The following is a 22,397-nucleotide window of genomic DNA, read 5'->3' on the forward strand; positions in this document are numbered from 1 at the left end:
TTTCTTCACCTGCGCCCAACCTGTTTATCTCTGCTGCTGAGCTGCAGGCACCGCTTAAGGATAGATTAAAACCTTCATTACTTCGAAAGAAAACAACTCTTTTAGTTGTTTCGCACTGTAAATTGTAAGACCTATGTGTGTGTTTTTTTCTTGTAGCAAGTTTTAATTTAGTTTTAACTCTACGACTGTACGTACTTCGAACTCAGTGAGGCACCTGTCTCAAACAAGGAAGTCTAGCCTAGTCGTTGATAAAAGTCTAATTATCGACGGTGAATTGTCGTAAATGCACTTGGTTGGAGGTTCTGGAAAAGCGGGTTTGTTCTCGATGTTGATCCTATAACGCGGGCTTGTAAGAACCCTGGGATGTTTGTTCACGGTTCCGTCTAACTGGATAAAGCTTCTTTCACTCAAGCCAGGACAAGGTGAGCCGTTTGTTGACTGCTAAGACGCTACACAAGCTCAGATAATTTGAGCAACAATTGTTGGGCAGTGTCTATTGTATTTAAGGTACGGGCAAATACTTTCTAAAGAGAAAGGAAGTAGGAAATGTATTTGAACTTTTGCCCAACTGGCAGCATAAACTCACAGGGGAGGTCCCCCTGCGTTTTTTTTTACTTTTTTTTTTTTTTCTTTTACGTTTAACGTTGATTTCTGAGGTCTCTCGTCTTTTTCAGATGAACTTTTCTGTGGACATGGACTCATCAACCGACAATAATTCGATTGTTCACCTGGATGCGCCAATTCTCCCGGACAAGGCCGACATCTCCAACATGACCATCATTCGAACCGGAAACGGATCAATCATAGTAAATGAGATGTTCTTAAACACAATGGCTGCCCAGGCCCTCACGGGGATATTTGTCTGGTCTGCCTTGCTGATGACATGCCACCAGGTGAGTTTGTGTTACTTCAAAAAAAAAAAAAAAAAAAGCTTTAGTGTGGGACATTTTTTCTTTCCTTTATCAAATGGGAGTCCCAGAAAATCACTGCATCAAATAACACTGGTGTGTAACACAGTCCCTGCACTGACAATTATGTAAATGTGTTATCAGAGAGGGTTTGGGACAACGGATCGCACCTCTGCCTGAGGTGAGAAACGTATTCCTCTATGCTTTTAAAATGGCGCGTCAAATTCCACCTCAGCACAGTGAATTCGAGGTGCCACCTCACAGCGCGTATTTTCGTACTCTTGCCACTTTCTTATCATCTTTAAAAGGCATCACTTTTATTCCCAGGCAGGCATTAATGTGCCTGACACCTGCCCGCGTGCCCTCACTGCATTGTGGGAGCATTTTGCGTAGTTGTAATCAACAGCGACTCAAGATTAAATTAACAAAAAATCCTTTGGCTGAATATAGAGTGAAAACGCTGCGAGCCCTCTCCGTGTGTGGGGGGGAAGGATACAGTCGGGAGGAATAAATGGCTCAACGCAGACCACCTTTACCCACACGGCCGTTTCATCACTGTTGTAAAATGAGTGTTTCCTCATGCAAGCCAGAGTTGCCCACTGTGCAGAGATGATAGCTTATCATTATGGTTTTATCGTTTGCAGAGAATGCAGACGGGTGCTGTGTTATATCAGCAGGGAAATCAGTTGATACTCAGATAACATTTAAAGCATTATAAAGGATGATTTTTTTTATTTTTTCATTTTCCATTTCACAGCGGTTTTCATGTCATGCGGCTGTAATACTGACTGCGCATTCATCCAGCAACCCCTTAGGCCTGTGTAATATTTATGTGAGCGTGTATTTGTAGGTTATGTGTTGCGCTTAATGAAGGAATAAGCTGTACATCAGGAAACGCGCTCACAGACAACAAATCGCATCTGGAAAGAAGAAACGGCAACAACCTGTGTTTAGGGATTTGTGACTCAATATCCGGTAAATTGGTTTCTATCTTTTTAATATACTACGTGTTTGGCCAAACACTCGCCAGCGAGACGTTTTAATTGAACAAATAAATAGCAAGTGTTCCGCTGGGAGAACGGAGCAGGTTTGCAACAGGCATCTTTTTGTCACACTGGTGGAATAAAATGGTCTGCAGGACTATTGCTATAATATATGCTGGTCATGTTTCCTCTGACTTGGCTCTAGAGGATTGCTATAGACTCTTAAATGCACTTTCTGAATGCTAAGCACAGATAGACAATGACCTTAGATCCTCTTTTCTGTGATGTAGCCAATGCTTCTCAGACTAGTAATCCACGGAGGGTGGCTCGATTTTCACGGTGATCTCATTGGTCCCTTCGCAGCTTGAAGCATTTGGGTTTAAGAGCAGCAGATCATTCTTATCCTGTATGATTGTGTTTGCACATGGCACACTCCTTTACTACCAATATGTAGATTCCCTTCTGGTTTAGGTTATTGGGTTTCATATTTTCGGTCCCCGTCTGTCCTCTTGTGTCGGAGATAAGTCGGATGACTTGAAGTTATAATTCAGCTGTTAGGCCAGTGTCAGGAAGGACGGTTATAGTTTTCTATTTTCGACCAAACTCTGCACAACAGTCCACCTCAGTTCACGTATTACGATGCATATCACCGTCACACACACACACACACACCAACACACCGACAGTAATCAGGCTTTGATGTGCAGCCTCTAAAAGACATTTAATCAAGCTACAAGTGTTGAGGGGAGACTGGATGTTGTTAAAATACCTTTTTATGTTCTACAAAGTGCTTTACAGTGTGTTTCTCATTCACCCAATCACGTATACCTTAGACCTTCAATTAGTCCAAGGTGAAAGATGGGGTTGCAGATGGATGTGTTTTCAGTAAGCTTACCGTAAACACTGGAGCGTTTGGTTGAGTGGTCATCTTTTGAGTGTGCGTGAATTTCTGATGGGATGACCCAACAGGATGCATCTTCATTCTTCTCTGATTCTTGTGTCTGATTTTTGCCAAGTTCTGCGTTGTTTAATGCAGAGGAGCTCTGCATTGTTTGTCTCGGCTGAAGTTTAAACCTGGCTTCAGTTGAAAATGAGTTTTTATTATTGAATGGTTTGTAAATTATGTAGCCTAATCAGTTCACTGGATCCCACTCAAAAAGAGTGAACAATTCCCAACACTGTTTGTGAAAGCTCACTCTTGTGTCATCAGGTTTGTAGTTGCCATCAGAAGTTTGGGAAATATCGAGTTAATTAGATAGATGGTAATGATCTTTCTTCTGCTTTAGAGGACATTGCAACGGTAAAGTTTAAACCTTCACAAATTTGGTTGTTTTTGGGATTATTAAATATTGCAATTATGTTTTATTTTCTGTCTCTTAAAAGACTAATTGTTATTCATCTGAAGTAGAGTGAGCTTGTTGGCACTATTGATTTCTCTTCAAACATAATTAGTTGGCTAATGAGTTGTTTGCATTTTAATGAATTATAGATGATTTTTACTAGTCTTTTTAAATGAGTTTTTTCATGAAGGAGCAGTTATTGGTCCACTTTGGAAGATAACTGCTTTTAATTATCTTTTGCACCACAATGATATTCCCTGATATGCTGTGATCTTTGATGAGCACTACATCTTAAGATTAAAAAAAAAAAGAATTACGCATAACTGCATTCATTTTCAGAGCGACAATAATAGTGGAGACAGACGATTTGACTAACTTTTTTTTCTTTTTTTTTTTCCTATTAAATCTGATAATTGCTTAGTTGACAAGATCCTAGTATTGGTTGGGTTCATTTAGAGTTAATTTATTTGATGTCGGATTCCATTTCGCAACAACAAAACTATTGAGACGTTTCTCTTTAATATTTCCTGATGGCATGGTTGTTTTGTTAACTTTGGTGACATGCGGTCATATGAGGACGTTACGTTATCTCAGTGATGAAAGGAACCATTTACCTGAAATTTCCTCACTTGGTTAATTACTGATCTCTTTGTTCTAGCATGCTCATCATACTGTGCTTTATTTGCTCTCGGCATTAAAATGGAAACGCCTGTCCTCATCCCAGTTTATCAGTAGTATTGGAACATGAATGTTGTTTGACATTTAAATGTAACTTATTGGTGTGAAAACCTTTTCTCCTGAGTGTTGGTTAACAATGTGACAATGTGGTCTTTTCTAAAAGCCTAAAGGTCACTCTAAAGAATGATGTGGGGGTTGTCTGCCTCATGCTGTTTGTATTCCCCAATCTGTTGTCGGATGCACCACATTCCATTTATTGAGGCCATACGGGACCACGAGGGAGGGTTGTGTGTTTGAGTTAAAGCTAAAGGGTAAGACCTTTATCAGCTCAGTGAAACGGCATTTATACACTGATGTTTTTGTCTGGAGCTGTGCAACATGTTAAGTGTGGTCGGTGGGTTTAAAGGAGTGTTCTGGGAAGTCATTAAAATGGGAGATTTGGTAATCTCTCTTTATCTGAGACAACCTTGCTGCTGCATTTCATAATGGCAGATGGAGCAGTGAGTCAGAGACAAGTTGTGGACTTTAATAATACCATTCAGATTGAAAGAAATTCGCTGGAGGTCAATATTTCATAGAGAACACCACTCTTGCAGTTTCTATCACTTCAGTGCTGCAATTGCTGATTAAGAGAAGACACAAAAGCATTAAACCAGAATGCTAAATTATTTATGTTTTGGTTTTAGACGCGTTATATTTGGTCTTTCTCGTGGTTAGTAGCTTTTTTATATGAATCTAAATTAAATATGGTTTTTTTTTAAAGGGATATGCCACCCCCAGGCCAAATTAAGTGTATCCCCGCATTCCCGAGACATAAATAAGTGTGTGGGAGTGTTTTCCTGGCGACCCAGGCATTGTCCGAGTCTCACAGCACTGACCACTGCTTGGTTGCGCGTAATACATACATGGTAGCGTCGCCAGCGTCGCCACTCGAAATATTTCGCCCAACGTGAATTAATTTACTTGATTTACCTTCTAATTACTGTGAGAGTGGTGTACTTTCAAATCGAGTGCAAATGACTACACGGAAGGTTTGGTTTGCTCATGTCGGTTTGGGAACTAGTTTCCAGTGCGGAAAACACAGCCGAAGCACACTCCCCGCATGTCATTGGGAATACCCCCCTTCACGCTGGTTTGTTTGAGGAAGTCGGGGGTGGGGATTCCCAAAGACGTAGCGGGGAGTGTGCTTCGGCTGTATTTTCCGCACCTGAAACTAGTTCCCAAACCGACATGAGCAAAACAAGCCTTCTGTGTAGATTTACACAGTCATTTGCACTCGATGTGAAAGTACACCACTCGCACAGTAATTAGAAGGTAAATCAAGTAAATTAATTCACGTTGGGCGAAATATTTCGAGTGGCGACGCTAGCATGTATGTATTACGCGCAACCAAGCAGTGGTCAGTGCTGTGAGACTCAGACAATGCCTGGGTCGCCAGGAAAACACTCCCACACACTTATTCATGTCTCGGGAATGCGGGGATACACTTAATTTGGCCTGGGGGTGGCATATCCCTTTAAGGTGAAAATGATTGCAGATGCGCAGGGAAACCAACATGAGGTTTTTGCATTCTCATTGATATTGGAAATAATGAAGTTGTTGCCTGTTTAAGGATGTAATTCGTTTCCAAGCTTGTTTTGTCGCACAGTAACATTTCAGTAGACCACATGAAGCGGTTTTCGCATGTGGGCTGCATTATGTCATATTAATCTCTTTACTGTGTAACACAAGCAGAAGCGGTTCACAACCACACCGGGAATGAACATTATGCCTTCTTTGTGTTTTCATTATAGATCTATACACACCTTTGCTCCTACACTGTCCCCAATGAGCAGCGCTACATCATCCGCATCCTGTTTATTGTTCCAGTTTATGCCTTTGATTCCTGGCTCAGCCTCCTGTTCATCAGCAATAACCAGTACTATGTCTACTTCGATTCTATTCGAGACTGCTACGAAGGTACGTATCTCAGGCCGTAAATGATCTGCCAGATTGGTTCCTTTCTGGAAAGCCATAGATTTGTTTTTTTTCTTCCTTCCCTGATGTTTCAGGTTGCTGCTAGAAACAGAAAGATAAGAAAGTGACCAAACTAGTTTTTCCTTGCCAATCTTTGTTCACAAATACATGGGCCTTGTTATCTGAGATCTAACGTTTCTAGAAGAAGCCTCCATTTTGTTTAGTTTTTTTTACTACATTTTGTTTGTGGTTTGAATAATTCATTATAAAGATAATGTAGATTTTTACCAGGGTTTTCAGTAACCACTCTCGTACAGTGAACCCTTAATTATGTGTTGAAGTTTTAAGACCACAGTACTTTAACAATAGCAAAAGTGAATCAAATGCTAACTGGATAACAAGCAATTTAAGATATGGGGGCGGGTGGGGGGCAACGATTTGGAAATCCATTATTCAACAGATTAGTGTCCCGTTTGCTGCCCAATTTGGTGGCTGATTGATGGTGCAGGCCATCAGAAATCAGGGAACTGAAATGCCACCAGTAGCTGTGACTAAAACATAATGAACCTTCTCTTGACTGGACACCATCTGTATTAGCTTAATTTAATCCCTCTTTAAATAGCAACAAAGGATTAAGAAGGGATTTCCAAGACACAGAGCCCTTAGAAGCGTCTTAATGTAAGGATTGAAACATTCATTGTTCCAAACTGCAGGACTCTATATATATATTTATTTATTTATTTTTCATGTGGAACTTTTTTTCCTCCTGAAATGATTTGACCTTCTCAGTCAAGTTATACTTGAAGGGGATGAGAAATTGTTCTAAAATGGAAATCATGTAATGAAACATGTTTGACGTCGGGTCTGGAAGACAAGTAACTTTCTCTTTGTGTTACAGCGTTTGTCATTTATAATTTCCTGAGCCTGTCCTTTGAGTATCTCGGAGGAGAGAGTGCAATCATGTCGGAGATTCGAGGCAAGCCCATAGAGTGAGTGCACGCAGCCTGATTCTACATTCTGCAGCCACGTTCTGCATAAACAAGCCGGACTGAAATATCTGTTGTTGTTGAACATGTTGGTTCAGAAGTAATAAATGTATTAACTGGGGCTGACTGTGCTATGGTTATAGCTGTATGCTAATAAAAGCTGCAACATGCAAGTAAACATGCTGGCAATAAACAGCTCTCACATGCGACATCCCTCTTTATCTCTGAACCTTTGACAAGTCTTTATAGGCGTTTTACGATTGATTTCAATCTCAGGGCAGCAGCTCTTTGCTGGGGTCTTAAGTCAGTACAGACAATAATATTGAGTCTCAGTAAGTGTGAAGACTTGTATTGACTGACCTTTTTCTAATAAGCCTTTACTGTTTTGCTTGGTCTGGAATTGGCCAAAACGATGTTCCCAGCAAGTCATTTCAGATTCTCTAGTCTAGAGAATTTGATAAAATGTCTTCTATCTTTTCAAGTTGGAACATAAATTATTATTGTAAAGTTGAATGTGGTTCAATTGGCTCACTCCAGCTGCATTTTAACCACACAAACTTTTACCGTATATCAGGAGTGTTCCAATCCTTCAAACACTGGTCTTATTTGGTAAAGTGGTAGCACAAAACAATAGACATTTTCAGTTTAAATGCAAATCCCAATTTGTTTCTTCCCAATTTGAATTTCTCTTGTCTGAATGTCTGTCCGCCTTATTTGCAAGTAATCTGGCTGCATTGAGTGGTTTGGTGGGGAAAGTGTGTGTGCTCTGGTTCAAAGGCAAGACGGACACATTCATTTAAACGTACAAATGCAAGGTGCATAATTAATATTGTTAATAAAAATGGGATGATATATGCTGCATAGTCAGACTAAGAGCATGAAGAGCACCTTTGGTGTAAGTTTGTGTTACATGATTAGTCTAATTACTTATAGATTGCCAAAATAAGCACTTATTGTTGCTGTTGGTTAGTAATCTGTAAACAAATTTGAAGATTTCAATGCAGTCTGGTTATATTATATAGAATTTCTTTTTTATATATATATATATATATATATATATATGCCCCCATTTCACTTGCCACTTCCATTATCCATTGTTAAATGTGACATTTCTGCATTGACGTGACTTGATAACCCATCACTTCCTGTTATTTTCACAGGTCAAGCTGTCTGTATGGTACGTGTTGCCTCGTCGGAATGAGCTACTCTATTGGCTTTTTAAGATTCTGCAAACAGGTGAGCTTCCATCATTACCTTTTTTTTTTTTTCTGCTCCCTCGATGATCCCTCTGATCATTGAAACAAAACAAACGCACACACTGAAAAAGAATAATGCCTAAAATAAGAAAAGTACTGAGCTGTGAATTACCTTTCAGATCACATCTCCAGACTGCTTAAGGATGGCGGGTTTTTATAATTGGTTGTGCGCTTCTCACTGGATAAAATGCACTGGTTCAAAACAAAAAAGAAAAACAATCAACTAAGGCCAGTTGAAAGCAGCTTGACGATGTTCACTGAGTGTTTATTCTTCAAAACAAAATGCATGATTATAAGAATTTTTATTCAAGAAGCAGATGATAAATGATATACTTTGACAGGAACATTATATTGAGTCCTTTTTAAAGGCAAACCTTGCAAGTTAAATCTGGTGGCACATCTGAAACCGGCTTTATAGTTTAACCAATATTATTTATACATGAGAATACGGAATCAGAAGGTCAATTATTTTGACATTAACAGATCATTTATATTGATTATATGTCAAATAACAGTGTAATGTCACTCTGGTAAAATGGCTGCTTGTGGTGATAAATCTGTATGGAATTCTGACATGACTGTGCAGTCTTTACAGATGATATAATGTAGTAGGCAGCTGTTTTCAGCATGAAAGCTCTAAAGTACTGACTGTGAGCTTCATGGTTGGCACTCGACAGCAAATAGACACAATGTCCACACAAAACTAAGTAAGTTTGATGAACTAAATATATTTATCCCCAATGAGCAATTCCGTTTGAGAGCCTTCCCAGTTTGCCTGATATCATCAAAACAGAATTTAAAAAGTCATAACAGCAGCGCATTTGAGCACAACAACATGTCAGTGACAGCAAATCAGCATCTGCCCGCACAAGTTGCCTGATGAAAGGCTTATACAGAAAGTCAGACATCAAAAAGGTGGCGACACAAAGATGAGGACTACTATCCCCATTAAGCATCCTAAGACCCGAGGGAATAAAAATAAAAGATTTTTACGATTTTTGCATCAAGTAATTCTTTAACATCCTCACTTGGAAATAAGCTGCTCTGTGGGCGAAGTAGCTCACTCAAAAGACATCAGTCAGAGTTCAGTCTGGAGCACAACCACTCCATTTCCAAAGTTTTCCCACCAACAAGCGGTCTGATTGGGTCCCATACAAAACCAACAATGGCTGCCAGGTCGGTGCTGGATTATGTATCAGCGACCTTCGTAGCACATTCTGATGCCTTTTGTTCTTCAATGCAGTCAGTAGGTAGCTGTATTTTTATGTGCATATATGTAAAAAGTCCTTAAAGAAAGTTAACACTGACAATATCCTGTCAACATCTTGATGATGGCGCCTTTTGCCATGTATTTATAAAAAAAAAAACAAAAAAAAAAAACATAAGGAGTTGAGGCATGTTGATGTTCACTCCGCAAGGTGTAGTCCGAAAAATCCATTTTCAGTGCACAAAAACATTGTTTGCATGAAGACGACCAGCAAAAGTGCATAGAAAGGTTTCATTTATCAAAATACCTGCAGAGCTGTGGATTAGTCTGTAGTAACCAGCTGGTTGGGTAGAGCATTTGGGAGTCAAAGATCTTTAATTTTTCCCAAGAATCAATGATGGATGTTGCAGTTTTAAGGATAATGTTGTTTGGAGTTGCCACAAATGACCTACAGCAGGGAACTCTGGTTTAAGTCGGAGTCATATGTCATAAAATCTCATAATGATTTGTTACAGCAGCTTACAAGCACGTATAATTAACATTTCCTCTTATCTTACATTTGTTTAATTTAGCTTTGCTTAGTTTCCCACTAGAACAGTTTGATGCTCTAATGAGTGCAAATTTCATGAATGTTGCTACAGACTCCAAATGAACTAAATGCGTTAACCACTGTCGACTTTTGATGCACTGCCACCACGAACGTAGATTGTGTTTTGACTATCAAGCATGTCAGCAAGTTTGTTGCATTATTTTCTTTGAGGATATTCAGAGTGACAAACTGGCACTAAAGCTTGGGGCAAGTTGAGAATGTCAGTACTCGAAACTTCAAAGGAAATCAGTTGTACTCTAAGATAAATGCATATCAATGCCAGTTTGCCAAGCACACTTCCACTTCTGGTCATTCCAGAAAAGCTTCCCTCTGGCTTATCAAGTTCAACACTTCTGGTCTGTTGCTTTCATGTGTGGGAGCTTCTGTCAAATTGGTTAGTTCGAGCTTCAGCGCACAACACAGAGAACACCTGTCCTGCAGTAGTGTAATGCATGCATCCTCCGCTGTCCCACACCAACATTACATCGGTATCCTGGAGGTTGCTCTAATCGTATGAAAGAAAGACACTTTTAACAACAATTCCTCAAAGCTCTTAATGGCCAAGCTCCTTACTGCTTTAAAGATGTCATCATTTCACAATCATCCCATAAGCACTCTTTGCTCTCAGACCACTGGTGGGCTTGTTGTTCTCAAAATTTCAAAGGCCAGAATGGGAGTCGGAGCCTTTGATTTTTCAGGTTCCTCCCCTGGGGACACAGCTCCCAGTGTGGGTGTGAGATTTAGACACCCCCTTGGTTTTTAAGACTAAGATAAAAACCAACATTTGAAAAATATTTCACTTGATTTGTTGACCTTTCTGTTCACTACTTCTTTTATCCTTGTGTTTGTATTTTGTTTGCATTAATACCTCCCTGCATATTGTATTTACGAGTCGTTAATCTATGAATCTTTCATTCTGTTTTATTTTGATGAGCATGGTTGATTCAGTAAAGCACTTTGATTTGCTCTTCAGTTGCATGAAAAGCACTGTACAGATAAAACTGAATTGACTTTCAAGTGAGGATTTTGCCTTTTAATTAAAGCACCAGTTTGGCATATTAGGAAATATGGTGCATTTATTTATTTATTTTTTCTCTCTTCAATAATATCGGCTTGTTAAATGTAAAGCTGTGGCCAAAGCAGCTTAGCTTAAAGATTGAAAAAGATGCATCTGTACAGAAAGCAAAGATTAAATGGAAAACCTTATCTCTTTATAGGAGGTTGGTCGATGCTGGACAGTTTGTCAGCTCTGTGCAATTGTCAAGCACCCACCAGGGATTTCAGCAGGTTGCTGCTCAAGGCCAAGAAACGGTCAAACGCTTAACCGCACATTAAGCAGAAAATCTATCTTTTAACCTTTTACTAGTGAGCTTCAGTTGTGCAAGTAGATGGACTAGTTCTCTGTTTCTTCAAAAATGTGCTCCATCGATGCAAAACTCAACTCAAAACAGTTGTATCGGGTAAAAACTTTACAAAAATACATGATGATACACCATGATGATGGTGAGAAACAGCCACTGGTTACCTGAAATGTTTGGGAAACGGAGACGATTGCTGTCAGTGAGCTGCTCCTCATCTTCGCATCTCATCCGAAGTGCAAACTGATTCTGACGTCCTCGTCCTTCTTGGTGGTGTCCTTGTTTGTTGTCTCTTGTCGTCTCATTCTGAGTTGTCGTGTGTCCTCCAGGCGACTCTCCAGTTCTGCGTGGTCAAACCCATCATGGCAGCCATCACCATCATCCTGCAGGCCTTTGGCAAATATCATGATGGAGATTTTAAGTGAGCAGCACCCCCTCCCCCCCCTTTTGCATTTCATTCTGTGTCCTACCCATGCATGTCATTGCCAGAAGGCTTGTTTATTGTTTTTGTGCACATGGAACCAATTTGGAAATGGATATAGTCATATCACCTCGTGACAGAAGGCTCGATGAAAAGATTAGAATTAAAAGTTCTTTCAAACTATAAGTTATGGGATAAAACTTGGCAGGTGCATGTTTTCACAGATTTCACTATTCAGCTGAGTAATATGACAGTTTTTGCTTCTTTTTTTTTTTTTTTTTTTTACTTAAAACAATATATTTCAAGTTATTCTCCAATTGATGGTGCTTCAAAATCAAACTTCCTAATTATTATCAGATGTTCTGCTTACAGAAGCGTGTATATACTTTCTTGAATATAAATTGGTACAAAGGCAGGGGATGAATTGCAGACTGACAAGTTCAATGAAATGTATTTCAAGGCTTCAGATGAGCCACTAAGGGTCTCGGCAAAGGATAAGGATAATTTGTTCAATGAAATTGTCTAATCAAAGCTATAAAATCTGCAGCCATACATTCTGCTTGGCTTATTTCCAGGTGCCTCTCAGCTCGCTGTCTCTGTCTGAAGAGTCAGCTGTGACAACGCTTGTTTCTAAACTATCCAAGCGCCGCAGACTTCAATGAGAGCATCGCACAGAAGTTTCTTTATTATCATCCTCTTACCGTCACGCTAAAAGATAATCTTGACTCAGTTCTTCCTCTTAGCCTTCCGAATACTTAAAGCAATGATCAGGCAGAAATAACTTTTCTTCATGTCTTTATTTGAGCTTTGCAGTAAGACCACGATGATTCACAGATTGTTTACTTATACGCTTTCAGCCAGCCATGCACTCTGTACTGCGTGAGAGTAATTAGTGTTGTCACAGTTGAGTTGTCAGAGAGGCTCCTTTGAATGCAAAATCTGGTAGGAAGGCAGACTGACGATCAAATGTAGAGTTCTGCCTGTTTACGGAATTTATTCCAGAGAAATAAGAAGGACGTATACAAAAAAGTTTTAAATTCTTGTTCGGAGAAGAGGACCAAAAGGCTGTTTTTCCTGGTGTTCAAGCAAAATGACTAAAACATCATCAGGTATAAGTTGCTGTGTTTTTCCTTCAGCTGGAAGTTATTCATACTGGAAAAAAGAGCTTACGCAGACATGTCATGATTGAAGTTTGTTAATGATGTATGGTGCTCTTCCAATTCCTTTCTTTGCAGTGTGAATGGAGGATACCTGTACATCACAATCATCTACAACTTCTCCGTCAGCTTGGCCCTCTACGCTCTCTTCCTCTTCTTCTTCGCCACCAGTGACCTGCTCAGACCTTACGAACCGGTGCTCAAATTTCTCACCATTAAATCTGTCATCTTCTTGTCCTTCTGGCAAGGTGAGTTCATCCCTCTCTTTTCTCGTCACCACCAGCACACCAAAGTGAAAATACAAAGTGAATAGCTTTGCGCCTCTCGTAGGAATGGTCCTTGCCATCCTGGAACGATGCGGGGTCATTCCCAAAGCGCTTTTCATTGATGGACAAGAGGTGGGCGCCGGCACTGTGGCAGCGGGCTGGCAGAACTTCATCATCTGCATTGAGATGTTTTTTGCTGCCATTGCCCTCCGATATGCCTTCACCTGCACTGTCTACCAGGAGAAGAAAAATGATGTGCCAGGTGAGTACATCTCGAACAAATCATTTCAGCTGATTATTACATCTTGCCCTCACCTCAAACTCAAATGGCTAATTGACCCTCTCTGGCACAATAATGACTCTCGTTCTGCAAGCATAGCCGCACTGACTGTTGACTCGTAAAGGCCTAAGATGCTCTTTTATAAAAACCCTGCGAAACCTAAGCATTCTGAAAAATTCAGAACAGAATTGTTGACATCAATTAAAGCCTTTGTGCTCTGCCTCTGATGCTGATAAGAACAAAACCATTTGAAAGCTTTTGTTTTAATCGTGACATTTTTCTGAACATCCATCAGCATTTCAAGAAAGATGTATTAGAATAGTAAGTGAGAGGCAGACAAGCTTCTCGAATGATCTGAAAGAATATGTTGCTTCTGGTCTAAAGGATAAGAATTGGAATTATCAACTATGTTTGTTTGCACTTTTCAGTCACTTTAAGGAATAAACAAAGAAATAGTTAACATTAGATGTTTAAGTATGACATGAAACAAAGAAAATGTGCTCTGAAAGAACAAAGTAAGAGAGGTAAATTGAATTAAATAAGCAAATAATTTGAAGGAAAGCAAATCCAAACCCTGACTACGTTAAAGCAAGCACAGAGGCAACAATGGAGAGGAAAACCTTCCCTCTGACTTCCTTTAACTGGTGGAAACTTCAAGTAGAACCAGGCTAATAAAGGAGGACTCTTCTGCCTGAGGGAGGACAGAAGAAGAGAGATAAAGAAAATTAGCATATAATCTGAGTAGGAATGTGAAAAGTGATGATATATGGTACAAACAAGATTGACAGTGGATAAAATGAAAAGGTCGAGCATCCATGGTAGTAATTATAGAAAAGCTTTGAAGGTGTACAGTTCTCTCATAAGGATGACTGCTTTAATCCAAAGAACAGTCACTGTTACTGTCAGCACTAATTGTCATCTATATTACAGCAGCGTGGGCTGGCATGACAATGAATAAAACAAAAAATGAATCGAAGCAGAGAGCGACCTTGTGCATGACAGTTGGGAAGGAGTGGGCAGTTGAGACCACTGAGCGATGAACAGGCCGAAGCAGCAACATTTCAGGACCAAACGGCTCCGGGGCCAGAGATTATGAGCGACGGTGGTGCTGAGATCAGAACGTGAAGCTTTGGCTTTTATTTCACCTGCATGAAGCAGGGAGGGGGAGATGAGAGGAAAGGAAAGGAAAGGAAAGAACAGAGAGTGGCACAAACCGCCGGAGCGAGGAGAAAAGACCGTTTATGTCATGCAGCTAAGAGACAATGAAAATAACATGGTACAATACACCAAATGGAAGTGTAATAATGGCAAGAGTTTTCTTCTATAATGATTTAAGTAAGGACAGAGTGTTATGACAGTTAGATTAACAAAGGAGGATGTAAAAGAAGCAAGAGAAGGAAAGATTCCAAGCTACAGAACATTAATAAGTGCAGACTGAGGAAGGAGCAAGGAAAATGCAACTGGAAGCAAAGGCCAATGCTGTCTTTTTGTTTTCCTGCTTTGGGTAATCCTGCATTTCTTTAACTGTCTGTCGTACAGAATACCAGGAAATGTTTTAAAAAAAACACAAATATTCACTTTGATATCCCACCTTTTTTTTTTAAAATTTATTTAATTACATTTTTTTAGATGAAATCAAAGATGATTTAAAAATGTGAAATGATACCAACTTGGGAAGAAAATGCCTCATCCAGATGGTGTTATTGATGCAAATAAGAAGCTGGATATTATCTGTTTCCTTTATTGCTCCCATCACAAAGTCTCACCAAAGTTTAGGCTCCAGCATTAAAATTCCCACAGATGTTTATGTGTAATCGCAGAGGTTGCCACACCTCGGATTTACTGCTCCTCTCCCTCTGCTCTGTAAGGCAGGCTGGCTGTGAGGAGAAACTCAGCAGACCATACCTAACTGCCCTCTACATCCCATTTCCCCCTCCAAGCAACCAAGCCTTACGCTTCTCTTTGCCACCTCCATAAGCCCCACTACATCGGCTTATGGAGGTGGCAGTGTCAGTGACCCTGAAACAGAAAAATGTGGATGCTTGCCGCTTCTTTTTTCTTTTTCTTTGCACATCTTTTTAGTTCAGGAGTAGATTGGTTGGCCTCACAGCTGGGTGCTCAGCAACCATCAGTGGAGATTGTGTGACACACACGAAAGCAATCATGAAAGAAAAATATCATGCCTTTTGTGTGATATGACTGACACGAACACACTCTTTTTTTTCTTTTCTTTTTTTTTTTTTTTTTTTCTCTTTTTTTAAACTTACTGGTTGATGAAAAGAAACTATGTTGTCAATTATTTAACCTTGAATTGTGTTAGGAACAATGTTCATGTATTTATATTAGGGCTGGGCAACAATTAAAATTTTTAATCTAATGATTTCCCTGATTAATCACGATTAATCGCATTTGTACGCAAAATCCAAAAATGAATTCAAAAGTAGCTTTTAGCATTTAGCATTTCGTTTAATTTTAAATGTGCTGCCATATGAATGAAAGTGCCATAACATTTGTTGTGCAAACACACTTTTAACATCAGCATTTTTATGTAGAAGCCTCGCTCCACTGTCTTTCCTTGAGTGACTTGCTGGTATCAGTTGTGTGTTTTGCCTTTAAGTGATATTTTAGACTGCAACTTCTACGGTGAGAAGACAATTCAACTTGGCAGTGTTTACAGATGACTTTGGTTCTGTCAACTCCGCCGTCTGGAAGAACTTTAAAATGAAAATGGCCGAATAAATGTTCTGTACCCTTCTCCAGGTTTTGTGGATCCGCCAATTATTTTATTTTCCGGTTCCGCAGCAGACGGCAACTGACTTTTACAAAATAAAAGTCTGTGAGCAACAGACTTTTACAAAATAAAAGCCTGTGAGCAACAGACTTTTACAAAATAAAAGCCTGTGAGCAACAGACTTTTACATAATAAAAGCCTGTGAGCAACAGGTTCGAGTCCCGTATCTGACGGACCTGTGCTGCGTGTCGTTCCCCCTCTCTGCCCCCTGCTTTCTGTCTCTCTGAACTTTCCTATCTATTAAAGGCACAAAAGCCCCAAAAAATATTTAAAATTGTATGCGTTAAAAAGCGCAATAAAATATATATCGCGTTAATTAACGAGTTAACGCAATAATAACGAGTTAACTCGCCCAGCCCTAATTTATATATTTTGAATTGTTTATATTGATAATCAGCAATATTAATGTTTTTGCTCAATTCAAATCATGAAATCGTGATGCTCACAGGACAGTATTTTCTCAAATTCCGGATAAGAGTGTGAAAACAATCGTCTCGCATTATGTGCAGGCAGTTTTGAAACATGTCTTCTCTTCCTTTATATTCACTTCTCCTTATTTGTATTCTGATGCACAGAGTTAAGCCTTTGTTCAGGGGTTCAAAGCTGTAACAACAGTCACATGCATCGCTATCTGACCATTAAAGCCACAGAACCTGTGTAACCGTCCCCTTGGTTTTCCCTACAGAGAACATGCCCCCAATGCAGAGCATCTCCAGCGGCCTGAAGGAAACCATAAATCCCGGAGACATGGTGCAGGATGCCATCCACAACTTCTCCCCAGCCTACCAGCAGTACACCCAGCAATCCACACAGGAAGTGACCCAGCCCAGCAGCAACGGAAAAATGGTCGCGGGCAACAAGAGCTCCCGCAAGTCTGACAAGATCATGCTGATTGCATCCGATGATGAGTTCTAGGCAGTTTTCCAGCAAGATCCAGGTGTGTGTGCCCTTCCCGCCCTTATGTGAGACCTCCTGGGGAAACAGCTGTGTCATATCTTACAGAGCTGGATTGAACCCAGGTGTTTAATTTTATCAGCCCAGTATTTAAGTTGGACTGGCTACTTCTGTCCTGTTTCAGTGATAATTTAAGCACCAAGAGGAGGATGAAATCTAACAGTTTTAAAATTGATGTCTGAATAGCCGGAGAACTGATCTGTCTCTATCTTGCCGTGATAATCAGGAAAATGACATGTCACCTTCACTTCATCACAGAAGTCTGGAGCTGCTTTTTCTTTAAATCAAGCTGCTGGATGTTCAGCTGCGTCCCTGATGCAGATTCTGTCTTTTGTCATTATGCCACTGCCGCTCTCTGGCCGTCTGAAGTGCGTTTCTCTGAATCATGCCGGTTACAAAGAGGAGATGATTAATATGTGGCTCCAGGTGGGAGGCAGGGAAGCCAGCAATGCCTGAGAATGGCACTCCATGGACCGTTTCGCGCATCTGCTTTTTTGAAGTATTTGCTGAGCATTCCTGTTCGTGGTTTTCTGACAAGTGGAAGGATTTGTCCAAAGACACATTAGTTTTGGAGCAGGCACTTCAAACTGCAGGCTGCACTTCACAAACCTTTGTATCTGCTATTGGAGGGATAAACCTGTCTCCTAAGCACAGAGTGGGAGTTTGAATATTCTCATACATTTTCCCACCTTGCTAAAGATGGACATTTAAAAGAAGTAAATAATTTTCTGTGGGTTATTCACAATTCTAACAGCTTTTTGTAGAGATTTACTTTTCCATAACAACACTTCTAATAATCCCATGTTCCAGGGATTATGAAATATTTGCAAAATTTGATTGGTGTTAATTGTGTTGTATAATATGTTCTGTTGTGCAAAACAATGTTTGTTTGAATGAAGTATGAAGATTTTATTGTATTTATTATGTGAAGTTCAGGTACAGAAACCAAACTTTGTACTTTCAGACTCCTGGTGATGTATTTCGATTTTTCACTAGAAAGGTATTCTATCACAGCTTTGTTTAACACGCAGGTTATTAGAGGCCAATTTTGTATATTATGTCCTCATTTTTTTAAATTTTTTTTCTTTTTTTTAACCCTTTTGTGCCAATGATGGCTGTCTTTCTAGGAAAGCAGACATTTATTTACAGTTTGGTACAAAAATATTCAAGTAGTTTTACTCTCCTCTTCGTCATGCATGTCTTAATGTAAAATAAATGTTTTGTTGTCTTTAACACACGTGGAACTGAGTAACTGAAGTTTTTAACGAGGAAAAGAGCTTTATTTAAACATACAAAAACGGACACGGCAGGCTATTAATAGGAATAATTGACCATACTCTCAGAGACCAATACAAATTTTATTTGTACATGAAGGTAGCTCATTGAAAAAACATGTAAATGAAAGAATGTAAAATAAAAATAATTTAGATGTGTGGTTTTTTGTTTTTTTTTAATAAAATTAAACAAATCCATGAAATAAATATTATGAGCAGAGTAAATGACAAGATGTAAATGGTACATACTCGGGTTGTGCTGCCTTTTACTGTCCCCTTTTAAAATTAAAATGGAGTCTCTCATTAGGCCCCAAATGTCATGTGAGTGAAACAAAGAAACCCTAACTCACACATACAAAACTTGGTAAAGAAATTGCAGCAATTGAACCAGCGTTCAAGGTAATGAATCATTCATTCTTTGTGCGTGGCTGAGGTTAAACACTGAAGCTTGTAGCACTGGCAGAGCTTATGAAAGCTTTTTTTTCTTTTATTCAAAGATGTGCTTTCAGACAGAAAATGTAATCTTGAGTTTCTAGTCGAGATGTGCAAGGGATCATGTTTCTTCAAATACATTTAAAAGAAGAGAAAAAAAAACAAAAAAACATTGGAATCACCACTGACATCTGAACCAGATCCATTACAGCTCCAAGGTATAACAAGCTTTAGTCATAGTAGGAGGAGAGTAAACTGCCCAAGGCAAGGTTAAACCTCTATGACTAGAAAATGTTTACATTAATGTGTAACTATAAATTATTTGAAAATTTAGAGAAAATATAGATTTTTTTTTTGCTGGTCTGGTGTTTGAGAGCATGAATAAACTTTTTTGGTCACACTGAGCAGCGGAGCACTTAATTCACCCAGAGATAGGTTTGTCTTATTTGGCACGGTCCAGAAATGTGATGTGACAATTAAAAAAGAAAAAAAAAATGAGAAGTAATTGGTTTTGCTTATAAAAATCAAGATAGGCGCTTAAAAATTAAAAAACAAAATATCTAGATTTTTCTTTTTTGACCACAAGAGGTCTCTGGTATGCTTTGTAGAAAAACTGCTTTTGCATCTGAATTTGTGAAATTGACTAATGTAAACGTATAAAAAGCTACTCATCTGCCTCAGGCTTGGCACAGACCTTCATATTTAGCAGGTCTGGGGGAACAGCCTTCAAAATTTTTTGAAATAATTTTCAGGTAAAAGTTACAAAGGCTTTAACATCATCTCTGTCTGAAACTGTCAAAAAGCTTATCTGGTGCGCTTCAAAATTGGCACTGACTGACCAGGTTTACATGCAGGTTAACACTAAGAGCCTAAAGTAGCATCTGATTAGTATTGGAGTGACATACAGTCACTTTTGAATATTTATGAAAACATCTGTGAGGAAGTAAATGCTGATTAAGAAATTATAAAGACTTTTTTTAACTGCTTTTCATTTAATCAGATTTTAAACTGGTCCATTTTAGATTACCAGAGATTTATTAACCGTAATTGTCCCCGTTTGCACTGCTACAGATAATTAGCTGCAGCCTGAATGTAAACCGAGTCAAACCAGTTTGTGTATCTGACAAAAATGAAATATGCAGAGAAGAACTATTCATGGGATGTTATTACTCACAGAAGACTTTAGTTATCTCATTGTAAATGCGAATAAAACTTTAGTCAGAAAAAGGTCGGCCTCTATATCATTAGACTTCAAAGACTGATTACATAATCACACCACTCCCAGGATAGTAAAATACATAAATATAGAAAAATATGTAATACATATTTATATACTGTGTATATATACTGTATAAAACTAATATCAGAAAAAGAAAATGGGACGTATCAACATAGAAACCAGGTGAAAATACAAAATGAGAGTAAGAACACAGCAATGCCCCTGCTTCATAATCACAGCAGGTTGTACAGCAGCAAAGTTCCCCAAACTGTTCTTTGCAGCTATGGAACAGGGGAAGAACAGTCATGTCCTCTTAGCCAAGAGAAAATCCTGACATGAACAATCTCTATTGACTTCACTCCAAATTAGGAATGGATCCTCTGTAAGAACAGCTTTATTTCAAGTTAATTTCATATTTAAATATTACAAAAAACGTTCAACAAGCGCAAGGTGTCTACTGCATTTAGCTGACATGACACCACTGTTTCTAGAGATGGGTGTCAGGAGTTCTCTTGCAGAAGACTGTGTCGGAAGCAAGGCAAATAACTACTGTTTGGGAAATACCAACACCGGCAGCAGCAGCTCTCCTTGTGACCCAGTGGGAGGAATGATTTCTTTTTGGATGGAGTTTATCAACGAAAGTGACAACGGACGCTGTGGGAGCTTTGTAACCTCGAATCTGTAATATACAGGAAGTCAGTTGAATTGCATTATACTTAAAAAGAACAGCTCTCATTATCACTATATCCAATATGGATTACCCACCAAATATCAACCCAATAAGTGCTGCAGTATACATATATCATAGTTGACCGTCCTCAGTTACATTAGGATTGACCTGCAGTAAATGGTCACACCACATTTAATCATCATGCAGTGTATCCCCAGTAACCATGGAAACGCAAGAAGAGCTTCTGTCATCTTCTGCATTTCTATAAATAAGCTGTCCTGTGAATTTTACTTTATACTGTATCTGTACAGTTCTAAGTGCTATGCAATGAGAAACATCTTCTCCATCCAATAAAACAAAAATAAAGATCTAGCTAAAAATGCTCTTAGTGCTGTTCTCTGGCATTACCAGCTGAATACCAAAACTATTTGGCTTGAATTACATAACCAAGGCGGACATGCAGAACAATGTGTTCGCAAGTTTTTACTTCAGTTGGCCACTAAAAGAGGTGACTTCACTGCTTAACACCTTCTAAAAGAGAAGAGAAAGTGAAAACATCTGATGTTCATACATCTGATGTTGTGTTCAGCTGGCACTTGAAGCCATCTGGTTGGAAAGCAATGGCAACTGTGGCTGTGTCTTCACAGTCCACCTGACCTCAATCACATGTCAGATTTATGGATCATTATAGATCTATTTAAGGCAGCGCATTAAAGGCTTAATATACATTGTTTTTATGTAAATTTACACTAAGAAGTTCTGATTTGTTAAAAGTTTTACAAATAGCTGTACTGTCACATTCTTAAATTGACCTAAAACATTAAGTATCAGACAGGTCCTGGACCATGTGCCGCCACATTAGGACATGTCAAACACTTCACACTTGAGAAAAAGCACATCTCCACTATCAGTCATGGAGGTCGGGTCACAGAGGCCCAATACTCTGCCGGTGCTGGGAGTCGAGGAAGTGGGAGGGGGGGTTAGGGGTTTGAACAGTGCACAGACAATGTAGATTGTGTGAGAGCCACGAGGACGGAGACAGAACTGTGAATGCAGCATAACATCACATAGAGCTTGCCACCCCACTTCATCCCTCAGTCTAATAAAATACTGAGCGTCTTCTCAGCCCAGGATGAGTGGGTTCAGGCCAGGTCAGAACCAGGAAGGACCAGGCAGGAAAAGGAGAAGCCCAGTCCTGTCAACACTAGGAAGGAGCTGAGAATGGGGTTGGGCTGGAGTTGTTGTGGTTAGCGGACTTGACAATGGTGATGACGCTGGTGGTGGCCACCTTGCCTGGTGAGATTTGCCCTCGGGTCACAGTCCTGGCAAAACACTGCAGGGCCTCGTACTTGGCTCGCAGCGCATCCAGCTCCAACCTCATGCTGGCATTTTCACGAGCCAGCTTGTCCACCTCCTGCTGCAGTTCTGTCTTTTGTTTCTCCAGCTCCTCCTTCTGAGTGACGCGTTTGATGCGACAGCTCGCGGCGTAGCCACGGTTTTTCAGGGTTCGTCGCCGCTGCTTCAACCGCACAACATCATCCTTTGTCAGGCCACGCAGGTGCTGGTTGAGCTCCCGCACAGACATGGCCACCAGCTCATCGTCACTGAGCGCTGGGGCATTCTCCCCCACCTCCTTCTTGACCTGCGGGACATGTACGTTCGGTGGATGAAA

At 39.7% G+C, this 22,397-nt stretch overlaps 2 protein-coding genes across 2 annotated transcripts in view; one reads left to right on the forward strand and one right to left on the reverse strand.

Moving 5' to 3' along the window:
• On the forward strand, positions 1–18,563 carry tmem184a (transmembrane protein 184a). Its single transcript, XM_075455069.1, has 9 exons — positions 1–422; positions 675–893; positions 5,703–5,868; positions 6,764–6,854; positions 8,012–8,087; positions 11,591–11,682; positions 12,918–13,087; positions 13,170–13,367; positions 16,862–18,563. The coding sequence occupies exons 2-9, from the start codon at positions 675–677 to the stop codon at positions 17,089–17,091; spliced, it is 1,242 nt and encodes a 413-aa protein (XP_075311184.1). The 5' UTR covers positions 1–422; the 3' UTR covers positions 17,092–18,563.
• Positions 18,102–22,397, reverse strand: part of mafk (v-maf avian musculoaponeurotic fibrosarcoma oncogene homolog K) — an 11,202-nt gene continuing 6,906 nt past the window's right edge. The window contains exon 3 of the mRNA XM_075455070.1: positions 18,102–22,367. Within this exon, the coding sequence (XP_075311185.1) occupies positions 21,930–22,367 (438 nt within the window). The 3' untranslated portion in view covers positions 18,102–21,929. The remainder of the gene's footprint in view (positions 22,368–22,397) is intronic.

This window comes from Odontesthes bonariensis, chromosome 21, assembly GCF_027942865.1.
Source record: "Odontesthes bonariensis isolate fOdoBon6 chromosome 21, fOdoBon6.hap1, whole genome shotgun sequence".
Taxonomy (NCBI): Eukaryota; Metazoa; Chordata; class Actinopteri; order Atheriniformes; family Atherinopsidae; genus Odontesthes; species Odontesthes bonariensis.